At 40.9% G+C, this 13,595-nt stretch overlaps 1 protein-coding gene across 2 annotated transcripts in view; it reads right to left on the bottom strand.

Moving 5' to 3' along the window:
• Positions 1 to 1,040: 1,040 nt before the first annotated feature.
• LOC117517624 (coiled-coil domain-containing protein 61-like) overlaps positions 1,041 to 13,595 on the bottom strand; it is a 50,823-nt gene continuing 38,268 nt past the window's right edge. Inside the window, exons 12-13 of one of the 2 annotated variants that reach the window (XM_034178718.1) lie at positions 2,314 to 2,377; positions 1,041 to 2,194 (exon numbers count right to left, since the gene is read on the bottom strand). In XM_034178718.1, the coding sequence (XP_034034609.1) occupies positions 2,100 to 2,194; positions 2,314 to 2,377 (159 nt within the window). In that variant the 3' untranslated portion in view covers positions 1,041 to 2,099. Of the gene's footprint in view, positions 2,195 to 2,310; positions 2,378 to 13,595 lie in introns of both variants that reach the window. The other variant, XM_034178717.1, reaches the window with a different exon arrangement.

Consider the following 13,595-nt stretch of genomic DNA (forward strand, 5'->3'; position numbering starts at 1 on the left):
ACTTCATTTGATCATACTTGTCATGTTAGAATCATTCTTAGACATATTCCATCGTCTTCACCAGTGAGTTCATTCCGTGGGCCTCCCCATTTGCAATGGAAAAGTCCGGTATGACCTCACTTACTCCGGGAAAGTACCAAACACTGTGCAGTTTAATCCAACAGCATGTGTATTAATCCCATGGCACGTATTATATTCCAAGATGAAAACAAGCTGAAAGCAAGCTTAAAGTCATCTTTCCTAACACTTGATATGACACACCTGTGAGGTGGGATGGATTATCTCAGCAAAGGATAAGTGCTCACTATCACAGATTTAGACTGGTTTGTGAACAATATTTGAGGGAAATGGTGATATTGTGTATGTGGAAAAAGTTTTAGATCTTTGAGTTCATCTCATACAAAATGGGAGCAAAACCAAAAGTGTTGCGTTTATATTTTTGTTGAGCGTATGTATTTATTTAAGGCCCCCTGCTGTAATGCTGCGAGTCCAGAATGTAATTATCATAGACAACATTTTCAATTTTGGTGGAAATAAGTCAGATTTCCAGTCACAGCAAAAAAATAAAAAAAATGATACAGATAATCACAGCACAGTGTTGTAGTACTACAACACACTGTTTATACATCTGGGTTCTGTTGTAGATCAGACTCAGTGTCGATGTGCCCATAGATATGTCCATAGATGTTTCTGATGCCAAAAAGTTGGTCTTGGAAATTCTGGTTAAAAGGGGGAAAATTAAATGGAAAGAGATGTAAGATTTTGTTGCTCTCAAACAAGTTGTCTCATGCCTGGACATTGCATATATGGGTAGATTCTATATTTGGGGATGTATCACATGCAACAAATACCTAAAGAGGCAGATAAAAACTAATTCTACACAAAATAACCCTTGTTAGAAATGTATCTGAGGGACACAAACACATAGTCAATCTCAAATACTTAAAAAAAAAAAAAAAAAAAAAAAAAAAAAAATCTCATGTTTGATTGGTCATTATCACATCAAAATCAGTTAGTGTATTTTCCGGACTATAAGTCGAGTTTTTTGTTGTTGTTGTTGCTGTTTGTTTGTTTTACTAGTTTTGAAGGTTGTGCAGGTCCAAAGTGACTTGTGGGGGAAAAAAAACTGCACTGTCATCTATGGCCATAAGATGGCATCATCTACACATATGACAACCTGGTCCTGTATGCTTAATGAGGTACTGTAATTCACACTCAGAAGCAGAAGGCGGCGGTAACGCACCATTAAGTTGGATGCCAACTGCTGTAAAACAAGAAAATGATCCGAATAAGAGTTTGTGTCTGAAAGAAAATTTAAGAAAGCATACTCTCAAACTGAAAGACCGAACAAAGACGGAATATAACCTTCATACTACTCAGCTCAACACTTGCTTCACTGTGCGAGATAACACCAGCAATGGCAGGTCACCATGTCAAATCATTATAATACACCAAATTTTAAAACATCACATTTACTTCACCTATTCTCATCAGTTTAGCGGTGACAAGTAGTTTATTCACATTTTGTGCCTTGTACAACATTAGTTTCTGCTCGCGAGAACAGTGTTTGCATTATAAATCAGTAATGTAACAACTGTTTTCAAACATTTCATTAAATTGCACATGTACTTCTTCTATGACTGTTCAATGGCCAAAAACAGTTTGAGTGTTATGCCTCATACAATAAAATTACTTTGGTTGTGATCACTAATGCATTTTCAAATGTTAATTACATTGTATGTTTACCTTACCTATGATCATCTGTTCAGTGGGGACAAGAATCATTTTACTCGCCTTTTGTGCCTATGATAACATTAGATTGTTAGCTTCTGCTCGCTAACATGGAGTTTGCATTATAAACGATATGCAGATTAAATTAATTTTGCTTCTTGTTGTATGAAGTGATAGCACCACATTTCAAAAATAATTTATAGACCAGTATGACACTTTTCTTCTTCATGACACAGTCTTGGACTAATGTGACACTTTGGTGCAATTTATACTCTGGAAAATACTGAACTTGTCCACAGTAGGAAAACCTGCTGCAGGGTAATCAGAGAACAAGTTTGATGTTTGGCCAGGAGGTTGTACAGCTGTAGTCACTGTCCAGTATCCAGGTCTCTCATGTATTCCTGAAGTGCCTGCAGCCTGGCATCAATCTCAGACAGCTCTGCCCCCGTATCTATGGAGCACTCTGGGAGCAGACACAAGCAACAATAAGTCCATTTGGTGTGGTGGCTGTGAGCGTTTGTTATTCCAGTTATTAAAATGTTATTCAAGCGAAAATGTTCAAGAACATTGGCGTGTTACCACCGTCTTTGATTCTTTGTGTTGGAGTACTGGATAATGGCTTCCTGGTCAAAAGCCCTCCTCTGGACTAGAAACAGATACATGGCAATTTAAAAAAACACACAGTAAATAAAGTCCTTTAAAACCCAAGAATAAGCTGAGCCTGTAATTTTCTATCACTTTCCTGACCGAGAATGTGAATTTTCTTGGGTGATCAAGCTAATAACCCTCTGATTACCAGCCCACTTTTCTAAAATTAAGACCACACCATCTTCATGCAAACATGATGCTATGAGTTTTTGAGTGCAACTGAAGAGTTTCTTTCATAGTCGTGAAAAGATGCACTCTTTCCGTTCTGACCTTTCACAATAAAAATCCTAAACATGCACTGCTGCTGAACAGTGGTGCACATCCCACATCACTCACAGCATTTTACTAAAAGGCAATAAAATAGATGTCTGTTTTGAGGAGTGGTTGGTACTCAAGGCTGAGTTTCCTGGAACCTTCTTTAGGCCCCCTTCACACATAACACGAAAGACACAGAAACCAGAAGAAAATCCGAAACAAACACAAAATGGGGAACCACAAAACATTCCACCTGCTGTCGTGAGGGACGCACGGTTGCACAGGCGTGCACGACACACCAGCGGCAGTGCACGCTTGCGCACAAAAACACAGTGCGAGAAGCTGGAACGTGTTGCACCACATCGCACCTCTGCTGTGGAGGAAAAAAAATAAAAACCGCACACCATAAAAAAAACAGCATTTTATTGAATCCCTCTCATCGAGCGGACAATACAAGTACAAACCGTCTGTTCCTCAATAGATGACCCATGGTCACAGACGTACAGTCATGAGATGACATGAATGAAGCAGTGCGCTCGCATTATGTTTTATTATATCCAGCAGGGTATATAAATTAATATAATCACTGGACACTGATAGATGCGATATTTGTGTATAATTAGTGAAAATAACTGGGTTGATATAAAAAATACAGTGAGGAAAATAAGTATTTGAACACCCTGCTGTTTTGCAAGTTCTCCCACTTAGAAATCATGGAGGGGTCTGAAATTTTCATCTTAGGTGCATGTCCACTGTGAGAGACATAATCAAAAAAAAAAAAAATCCAGAAATCACAATGTATGATTTTTTAATCATTTATTTGTATGGTACTGCTACAAATAAGTATTTGAACACCTACCAACCAGCAAGAATTCGGGCTCACACAGACCTGTTAATTTTTCTTTAAGAAGCCCTCTTCTTCTGCACTCTTTACCTGTATTAATTGCACCTGTTTGAACTTGTTACCTGTATAAAAGACACCTGTTCACACAATCAATCACACTCCAACCTGTCCACCATAGCCAAGACCAAAGAGCTGTCTAACGACACCAGGGACAAAACTGTAGACCTGCACAAGGCTGGGATGGACTACAGGACAACATGCAAGCAGCTTGGTAGAAGCTAAACAATTGTAGAAGAACAATTGTTATGATCATTATTGTATTGTATTGGTATTGTATCACTTCCTGTTCCGGAGCACAGCAGTGTTTTTCTGTATCTGTTAGCTGTTTAATCTGCGCAGTTAGATTGATCTAGTTATCTAGATTACGATTTGTTTCCCAGTGTAATCTTTACGTGCCTTAACTAAAGCACTCCTTCTGCTGAATCACCTCTAAATTATTCACTTTGCGTGTTTTTAGGAATCCGCTAGGTTAGCGTAGCTACTAGCTCTTAGCCGATTTAGCATGGCGGCTTCTCCTGTCTCTCCCACACTTTTCTGCTCTGGGTGTGAAATGTTTAGTTATTCCTCGGCCTCCTTTAGCAGTAATGGTACTTGTAATAAGTGTAGCTTATTCGTAGCTTTGGAGGCCAGGCTGGGCGAATTGGAGACTCGGCTCCGCACCGTGGAAAATTCTACAGCTAGCCAGGCCCCTGTAGTCGGTGCGGACCAAGGTAGCTTAGCCGCCGTTAGTTCCCCCCTGGCAGATCCCAAGCAGGCTGACTGGGTGACTGTGAGGAGGAAGCGTAGTTCTAAACAGAAGCCCCGTGTACACCGCCAACCCGTTCACATTTCTAACCGTTTTTCCCCACTCGACGACACACCCGCCGAGGATCAAACTCTGGTTATTGGCGACTCTATTTTGAGAAATGTGAAGTTAGCGACACCAGCAACCATAGTCAATTGTCTTCCGGGGGCCAGAGCAGGCGACATTGAAGGAAATTTGAAACTGCTGGCTAAGGCTAAGCGTAAATTTGGTAAGATTGTAATTCACGTCGGCAGTAATGACACCCGGTTACGCCAATCGGAGGTCACTAAAATGAACATTAAATCGGTGTGTAACTTTGCAAAAACAATGTCGGACTCTGTAGTTTTCTCTGGGCCCCTCCCCAATCGGACCGGGAGTGACATGTTTAGCCGCCTGTTCTCCTTGAATTGCTGGCTGTCTGAGTGGTGTCCAAAAAATGAGGTGGGCTTCATAGATAATTGGCAAAGCTTCTGGGGAAAACCTGGTCTTGTTAGGAGAGACGGCATCCATCCCACTTTGGATGGAGCAGCTCTCATTTCTAGAAATCTGGCCAATTTTCTTAAATCCTCCAAACCGTGACTATCCAGGGTTGGGACCAGGAAGCAGAGTTGTAGTCTTACACACCTCTCTGCAGCTTCTCTCCCCCTGCCATCCCCTCATTACCCCATCCCCGTAGAGACGGTGCCTGCTCCCAGACCACCAACAACCAGCAAAAATCTATTTAAGCATAAAAATTCAAAAAGAAAAAATAATATAGCACCTTCAACTGCACCACAGACTAAAACAGTTAAATGTGGTCTATTAAACATTAGGTCTCTCTCTTCTAAGTCCCTGTTGGTAAATGATATAATAATTGATCAACATATTGATTTATTCTGCCTAACAGAAACCTGGTTACAGCAGGATGAATATGTTAGTTTAAATGAGTCAACACCCCCGAGTCACACTAACTGTCAGAATGCTCGTAGCACGGGCCGAGGAGGAGGATTAGCAGCAATCTTCCATTCCAGCTTATTAATTAATCAAAAACCCAGACAGAGCTTTAATTCATTTGAAAGCTTGTCTCTTAGTCTTGTCCATCCAAATTGGAAGTCCCAAAAACCAGTTTTATTTGTTATTATCTATCGTCCACCTGGTCGTTACTGTGAGTTTCTCTGTGAATTTTCAGACCTTTTGTCTGACTTAGTGCTTAGCTCAGATAATTATAGTGGGCGATTTTAACATCCACACAGATGCTGAGAATGACAGCCTCAACACTGCATTTAATCTATTATTAGACTCTATTGGCTTTGCTCAAAAAGTAAATGAGTCCACCCACCACTTTAATCATATCTTAGATCTTGTTCTGACTTATGGTATGGAAATAGAAGACTTAACAGTATTCCCTGAAAACTCCCTTCTGTCTGATCATTTCTTAATAACATTTACATTTACTCTGATGGACTACCCAGCAGTAGGGAATAAGTTTCATTACACTAGAAGTCTTTCAGAAAGCGCTGTAACTAGGTTTAAGGATATGATTCCTTCTTTATGTTCTCTAATGCCATATACCAACACAGTGCAGAGTAGCTACCTAAACTCTGTAAGGGAGATAGAGTATCTCGTCAATAGTTTTACATCCTCATTGAAGACAACTTTGGATGCTGTAGCTCCTCTGAAAAAGAGAGCTTTAAATCAGAAGTGCCTGACTCCGTGGTATAACTCACAAACTCGCAGCTTAAAGCAGATAACCCGTAAGTTGGAGAGGAAATGGCGTCTCACTAATTTAGAAGATCTTCACTTAGCCTGGAAAAAGAGTCTGTTGCTCTATAAAAAAGCCCTCCGTAAAGCTAGGACATCTTTCTACTCATCACTAATTGAAGAAAATAAGAACAACCCCAGGTTTCTTTTCAGCACTGTAGCCAGGCTGACAAAGAGTCAGAGCTCTATTGAGCTGAGTATTCCATTAACTTTAACTAGTAATGACTTCATGACTTTCTTTGCTAACAAAATTTTAACTATTAGAGAAAAAATTACTCATAACCATCCCAAAGACGTATCGTTATCTTTGGCTGCTTTCAGTGATGCCGGTATTTGGTTAGACTCTTTCTCTCCAATTGTTCTATCTGAGTTATTTTCATTAGTTACTTCATCCAAACCATCAACATGTTTATTAGACCCCATTCCTACCAGGCTGCTCAAGGAAGCCCTACCATTATTTAATGCTTCGATCTTAAATATGATCAATCTATCTTTATTAGGTGGCTATGTACCACAAGCTTTTAAGGTGGCAGTAATTAAACCATTACTTAAAAAGCCATCACTTGACCCAGCTATCTTAGCTAATTATAGGCCAATCTCCAACCTTCCTTGTCTCTCAAAAATTCTTGAAAGGGTAGTTGTAAAACAGCTAACTGATCATCTGCAGAGGAATGGTCTATTTGAAGAGTTTCAGTCAGGTTTTAGAATTCATCATAGTACAGAAACAGCATTAGTGAAGGTTACAAATGATCTTCTTATGGCCTCAGACAGTGGACTCATCTCTGTGCTTGTCCTGTTAGACCTCAGTGCTGCTTTTGATACTGTTGACCATAAAATTTTATTACAGAGATTAGAGCATGTCATAGGTATTAAGGGCACTGCGCTGCGGTGGTTTGAATCATATTTATCTAATAGATTACAATTTGTTCATGTAAATGGGGAGTCTTCTTCACAGACTAAGGTTAATTATGGAGTTCCACAAGGTTCTGTGCTAGGACCAATTTTATTCACTTTATACATGCTTCCCTTAGGCAGTATTATTAGAAAGCATTACTTAAATTTTCATTGTTACGCAGATGATACCCAGCTTTATCTATCCATGAAGCCAGAGGACACACACCAATTAGTTAAACTGCAAGAATGTCTTACAGACATAAAGACATGGATGACCTCTAATTTCCTGCTTTTAAATTCAGATAAAACTGAAGTTATTGTACTTGGCCCCACAAATCTTAGAAACATGGTGTCTAACCAGATCCTTACTCTGGATGGCATTACCCTGACCTCTAGTAATACTGTGAGAAATGTTGGAGTAATTTTTGATCAGGATATGTCCTTCAATGCGCATATTAAGCAAATATGTAGGACTGTTTTTTTTTTGCATTTGCGCAATATCTCTAAAATTAGAAAGGTCTTGTCTCAGAGTGATGCTGAAAAACTAATTCATGCATTTATTTCCTCGAGGCTGGACTATTGTAATTCATTATTATCAGGTTGTCCTAAAAGTTCCCTGAAAAGCCTTCAGTTAATTCAAAATGCTGCAGCTAGAGTACTGATGGGGACTAGAAGGAGAGAGCATATTTCACCCATATTGGCCTCCTGTTAATTCTAGAATAGAATTTAAAATTCTTCTTCTTACTTATATGGTTTTGAATAATCAGGTCCCATCTTATCTTAGGGACCTCATAGTACCATATCACCCCAATAGAGCGCTTCGCTCTCAGACTGCAGGCTTACGAGTACTTGTAGTTCCTAGGGATTTTAAGAGTAGAATGGGAGGCAGAGCCTTCAGCTTTCAGGCTCTTCTCCTGTGGAACCAGCTCCCAATTCGGATCAGGGAGACAGACACCCTCTCTACTTTTAAGATTAGGCTTAAAACTTTCCTTTTTGCTAAAGCTTATAGTTAGGGCTGGATCAGGTGACCCTGAACCATCTCTTAGTTATGCTGCTATAGACTTAGACTGCTGGGGGGTTCCCATGATGCACTGAGTGTTTCTTTCTCTTTTTGCTCTGTATGCACCACTCTGCATTTAATCATTAGTGACTGATCTCTGCTCCCCTCCACAGCATGTCTTTTTCCTGGTTCTCTCCCTCAGCCCCAACCAGTCCCAGCAGAAGACTGCCCCTTGCTGAGCCTGGTTCTGCTGGAGGTTTCTTCCTGTTAAAAGGGAGTTTGTCCTTCCCACTGTCGCCAAGTGCTTGCTCACAGGGGGTCGTTTTGACCGTTGGGGTTTTTCTGTAATTATTGTATGGCTTTTGCCTTACAATATAAAGCGCCTTGGGGCAACTGTTTGTTGTGATTTGGCGCTATATAAATAAAATTGATTTGATTTGATATGCCCGGCCCTATTTACCATTTCCCTCTTCGCTCTTCTTGAAAAAATATCTGTGAGCTTTGCACACTTGGCAGCATCTTCCTCCAAAGCTTTTCTTTTTCTTAATCTACTTGTAGCTTTTTCAGCTCCACCTGGCTTTTTCTGTCCATCTTTTCATTCACGGGTCACTCCTCCTATACTTGCTAGTAGCGCAAGTCCCATCTGGGCGCACAGGGTTTGGTTGGACTGAACTAACTGTAATGAATGCATAGGGGTGTTAAACATGTAATGGTATGTCCCTACCTTAGGCTTTGGAAAAGATAACAGCGTTGCAAAAGAAGCAGTTTTAAGTTATTTTCTTGTGAAGTTTCGTGATTGTAAAACATTTATAACACTTAATGTCTTCTCTTTAAGATACAGCAGCCCAAGTGTCTTGCTGTGTAGCCTAACAGTTAGTGGTGGTCGTATATGTATGCATATATTAACACCCCCTCACAACAGCCCCAGGTTGGACCAGCCCACTGGGAAAACTCCAGACTCTCCCAATTACCCAGCACACGGTAGATCCCAACCGTGATGCATGGGGGTGGAAACATCATACTTTGGGGTGCTCTTCTGCAAAGGGGACAGGACGACTGCACCGTACTGGAGGGAGGATGGATGGGGTCATGTATTGCGAGATTTTGGCAAACAACCTCCTTCCCTCAGTAAGAGCATTGAAGATGGGTCATGGCTGGGTCTTCCAGCATGACAATGACCCCAAACACACAGCCAGGGCAACAAAGGAGGGGCTCCGTAAGAAGCATTTCAAGGTCCTGGAGTGGCCTGGCCAGTCTCCAGACCTGAACTCAATAGAAAAACTTTGGAGGGAGCTGAAATTGACCTGAAAGATTTGGAGAAGATCTGTATGGAGGAGTGGACCAAAATCCCTGCTGCAGTATGTGCAAACCTGGTCAAGAACTACAGGAAATGTTTGACCTCTGTAATTGCAAACAAAGGCTACTGTACCAAATATTAAAATTGATTTTCACAGGTGTTCAAATACTTACTTGCAGCAGTAACATACAAATAAATTATTTAAAAAAAATCATACATTGTGATTTCCGGATTTTTTTTTTAGATTATGTCTCTCACAGTGGACATACACCTAAGATGAAAATTTCAGACCCCTCCATGATTTTTAAGTGGGAGAACTTGCAAAATCGCAAGGTGTTCAAATACTTATTTTCCTCACTGTAAATAAAAGGAGACCCAATACAGAACCCTGCAATTAAATAACCCTGGTTACATAAAAAATTAAATGCCACTAGAGGGATTCGAACCTGCAATTTACAAAAGCTCTTTATCACTGCGCTAGTCGCTGTCTTAGAACAGGAGCATGAAATGCTTCAAATCAACAAGGAGATAAATGTATGTTTTCAAAAAAAGAGAAATTACTTGACATATGGACACATGTATCAGGCCAGGCCACAGCCTGCCGAGGTGCGCTGTGTGCAGCCGCTGCAGCCTGGTGCAAAGGAGAAAGATGTTTTATATATTTCCACATGAGGACAGCAGGCAAAGGCAAGCGCCTCACGGAGGAAAATTGGAAGTTCATGTCCTTCAAAACCCGGTACATGTTCCTCGGCCGGGACTTCCAGGAGAGATCTCAACAGTAGCTGCTGTTGGCAGACATGCCCCCTCTGTCCATTCAGCACTCAGACCAACATGTCACTCTGTTTCTGTATTATGTGGTCATTCATTTTAGCTATTTATTATGTAATTGCGTATGTAGGTATTGTCGTATTTACAAGTATATCCGTCTTCTTTCTTTTATTGAAGAGGAACAAATGCATTAAACAGAATTTCTTATGAAATATATATATATATATATATATATATATATATATATATATATATATATATATATATATACACACACACGCACACACATATAATACATTCATTCTTGCAGGTGTGCTGCAAGATGGCGCCAGTGTGTCTGTCGGCTTGCCGTCAGTTCCTACCTGTGCTTACCTGTTTGTCTGTGTTCTTACTGCTGTTGCTCTGGAATGGCTCCGATGCCCTAAGAACCTATGATCGATCGATACTGGTCCATATCCAAACCTCCGTGAGGCAACAGACTACTGGATGTTTGGGTGTACTCAACAGATGTCACCCGATGTTTATAAATTGTCCCGTGGAATGCGCCAGCTCTCCAGTTGCATTTCCAAGCGCAAAAAGAAGCGGCGCAGGACCAGAGGGAAACGCAGTGGTATCCGAGTTTGTATGAGGAGTTTTGCGAGTGTCTCTGCTGCTCAAACCTTTCTCCGGCGTTCCATCGACTACATGGGCGGACACAGAGGCTTCTACCTGACCCGTCGATCGTGGGACATGAGATACTCCTGCCATCTATCCATCTCTCCAGCTCGGTCTGTGATGTCTGAGTTCTCGGCAGCTCCCCCAAGGCCGCGCGTCCGATGCGGTGGCGTGAACTTCCTGAATATTCGCCCATTGCATCGCTCTCAATTCTCACAGCCTTTGGAATACCTTGTGGCAAAAGTCGCATTATTGAACACCAGGTCCGTGTTAAACAAGAGCTTTCTTCTAAACGACTTCTTCACTCAGCATGATCTGGACCTATTGTTTTTAACAGAGACATGGATCGGTGACGGCGCTGGTGAGACATCAGTCTTCGGTGAGCTTTGCCCCGCAAACTGTTCATATATAAGCACTCCGAGAGGTTCGGGTAGAGGTGGTGGAGTAGCTTTGGTTTTTAAAAACCGATTCAAGGTACAATCAATTCCTGTTCAGCGCATTTCATCATTTGAAGTTCAGTGCATAAAAGTTGACTCTGCGACAACCCCATTGGTGTGTGTACTTGTATACCGACCGCCAAAATCAGATAAAAACTTCATAAATGAGTTTTCAACTCTCCTGTCTCATTATGTTACATTCTATGACCGACTGTTGGTTTTAGGTGATTTTAATATTCATGTCTGCTGCCCTGGAAAATCAAATCCAATCAATTTTATTTATATAGCGCCAAATCACAACAACAGTTGCCCCAAGGCGCTTTATATTGCAAGGCAAAAGCCATACAATAATCACAGAAAAACCCCAACGGTCAAAACGACCCCCCATGAGCAAGCACTTGGCGACTGTGGGAAGGAAAAACTCCCTTTTAACAGGAAGAAACCTCCAGCAGAACCAGGCTCAGGGAGGGGCAGTCTTCTGCTGGGACTGGTTGGGGCTGAGGGGAGAGAATCAGGAAAAAGACATGCTGTGGAAGACAGCAGAGATCAATCACTAATGATTAAATGCAGAGTGGTGCATACAGAGCAAAAAGAGAAAGAAACACTCAGTGCATCATGGGAACCCCCCAGCAGTCTAAGTCTATAGCAGCATAACTAAGGGATGGTTCAGGGTCACCTGATCCAGCCCCTAACTATAAGCTTTAGCAAAAAGGAAAGTTTTAAGCCTAATCTTAAAAGTAGAGAGGGTGTCTGTCTCCCTGATCCGAATTGGGAGCTGGTTCCACAGGAGAGGAGCCTGAAAGCTGAAGAGCTGAAAACCCTAGGAACTACAAGTAAGCCTGCAGTCTGAGAGCGAAGCGCTCTATTGGGGTGATATGGTACTATGAGGTCCCTAAGATAAGATGGGACCTGATTATTCAAAAACCTTATATAGCTGCAGCATTTTGAATTAACTGAAGGCTTTTCAGGGAACTTTTAGGACAACCTGATAATAATGAATTACAATAGTCCAGCCTCGAGGAAATAAATGCATGAATTAGTTTTTCAGCATCACTCTGAGACAAGACCTTTCTAATTTTAGAGATATTGCGCAAATGTAAAAAAGCAGTCCTACATATTTGTTTAATATGCGCACTGAAGGACATAGCCTGATCAAAAATGACTCCAAGATTTCTCACAGTATTACCAGAGGTCAGGGTAATGCCATCCAGAGTAAGGATCTGGCCAAGTACAATAACTTCAGTTTTATCTGAATTTAAAAGCAGGAAATTAGAGGTCATCCATGTCTTTATGTCTGAAAGACATTCCTGCAGTTTAACTAATTGTTGTGTGTCCTCTGGCTTCATGGATAGATAAAGCTGGGTATCATCTGCGTAACAATGAAAATTTAAGCAATGCTTTCTAATAATACTGCCTAAGGGAAGCATGTATAAAGTGAATAAAATTGGTCCTAGCACAGAACCTTGTGGAACTCTATAATTAACATTAGTTTGTGAAAAAGACTCCCCATTTACATGAACAAATTGTAATCTATTAGATAAATATGATTCAAACCACCGCAGCGCAGTGCCTTTAATACCTATGGCATGCTCTATTCTCAGTAATAAAATTTTATGGTCAACAGTACAAAAGCAGCACTGAGGTCTAACAGGACAAGTACAGAGATGAGTCCACTGTCTGAGGCCATAAGAAGATCATTTGTAACCTTCACTAATGCTGTTTCTGTACTACCCATGGTTAGCGAGTTCTATTCTTTATTGGAATCTTTTGGCCTTACTCAACAAATTAATCAGCCAACCCATATTCATGGCCACACTCTAGATCTCATTTTAACCTATGGGTTTTCCATTGATTCCATGTGCTTTGAGGACATATCTATCTCAGATCATACGCCTATTGTGTTCAATGTAAAGTTATGTCACCCCGTGTTTACAACCAGATCCTTGGGCCATTATTCCCGTCACATTAACTCTTGCACTGTAAAGAATTTCTCTGAATCTTATTTAATAAATGACATTACCACTAGTCTTTCCACTGCACACCAGCTCCTCTCTAGTCCAGAGGAGTTGATGCTTCTTTTCAATAATTCCTGTGTTGCCATCTTAGACACTGTGGTCCCTCTTAAATTCAGACGTGCCAATTTTAAATCCCAACAGTGGCTTGACGAATCTACCCGCCTCCTCAGGCAGGTTTGCCGTAGAGCTGAGCGGAAATGAAAGAAAGACCACCTCATGGTGTCCTTAGAAATTTTCAGAACTTCTCTGTTAGATTTTCAGTCTGCTGCTAAGAAAGCTAGAGCTAAGCATTATTCATACAAAAATACTCCCACCAGGCAAAAATTTTGTTTAATTACATTAATTCCATTGTTAACCCGCAGGGGTCCCCAGAGGTCGAGGTATCTACTGACCTCTGCGACAAATTTCTAAAGTTTTTCATTGAGAAAATTAACCGCATTAGGGCACAGTTTTCTCCTGCTGTATCTG

The sequence above is a fragment of the Thalassophryne amazonica genome, chromosome 9 (assembly GCF_902500255.1).
Source record: "Thalassophryne amazonica chromosome 9, fThaAma1.1, whole genome shotgun sequence".
Lineage (NCBI taxonomy): Eukaryota > Metazoa > Chordata > Actinopteri > Batrachoidiformes > Batrachoididae > Thalassophryne > Thalassophryne amazonica.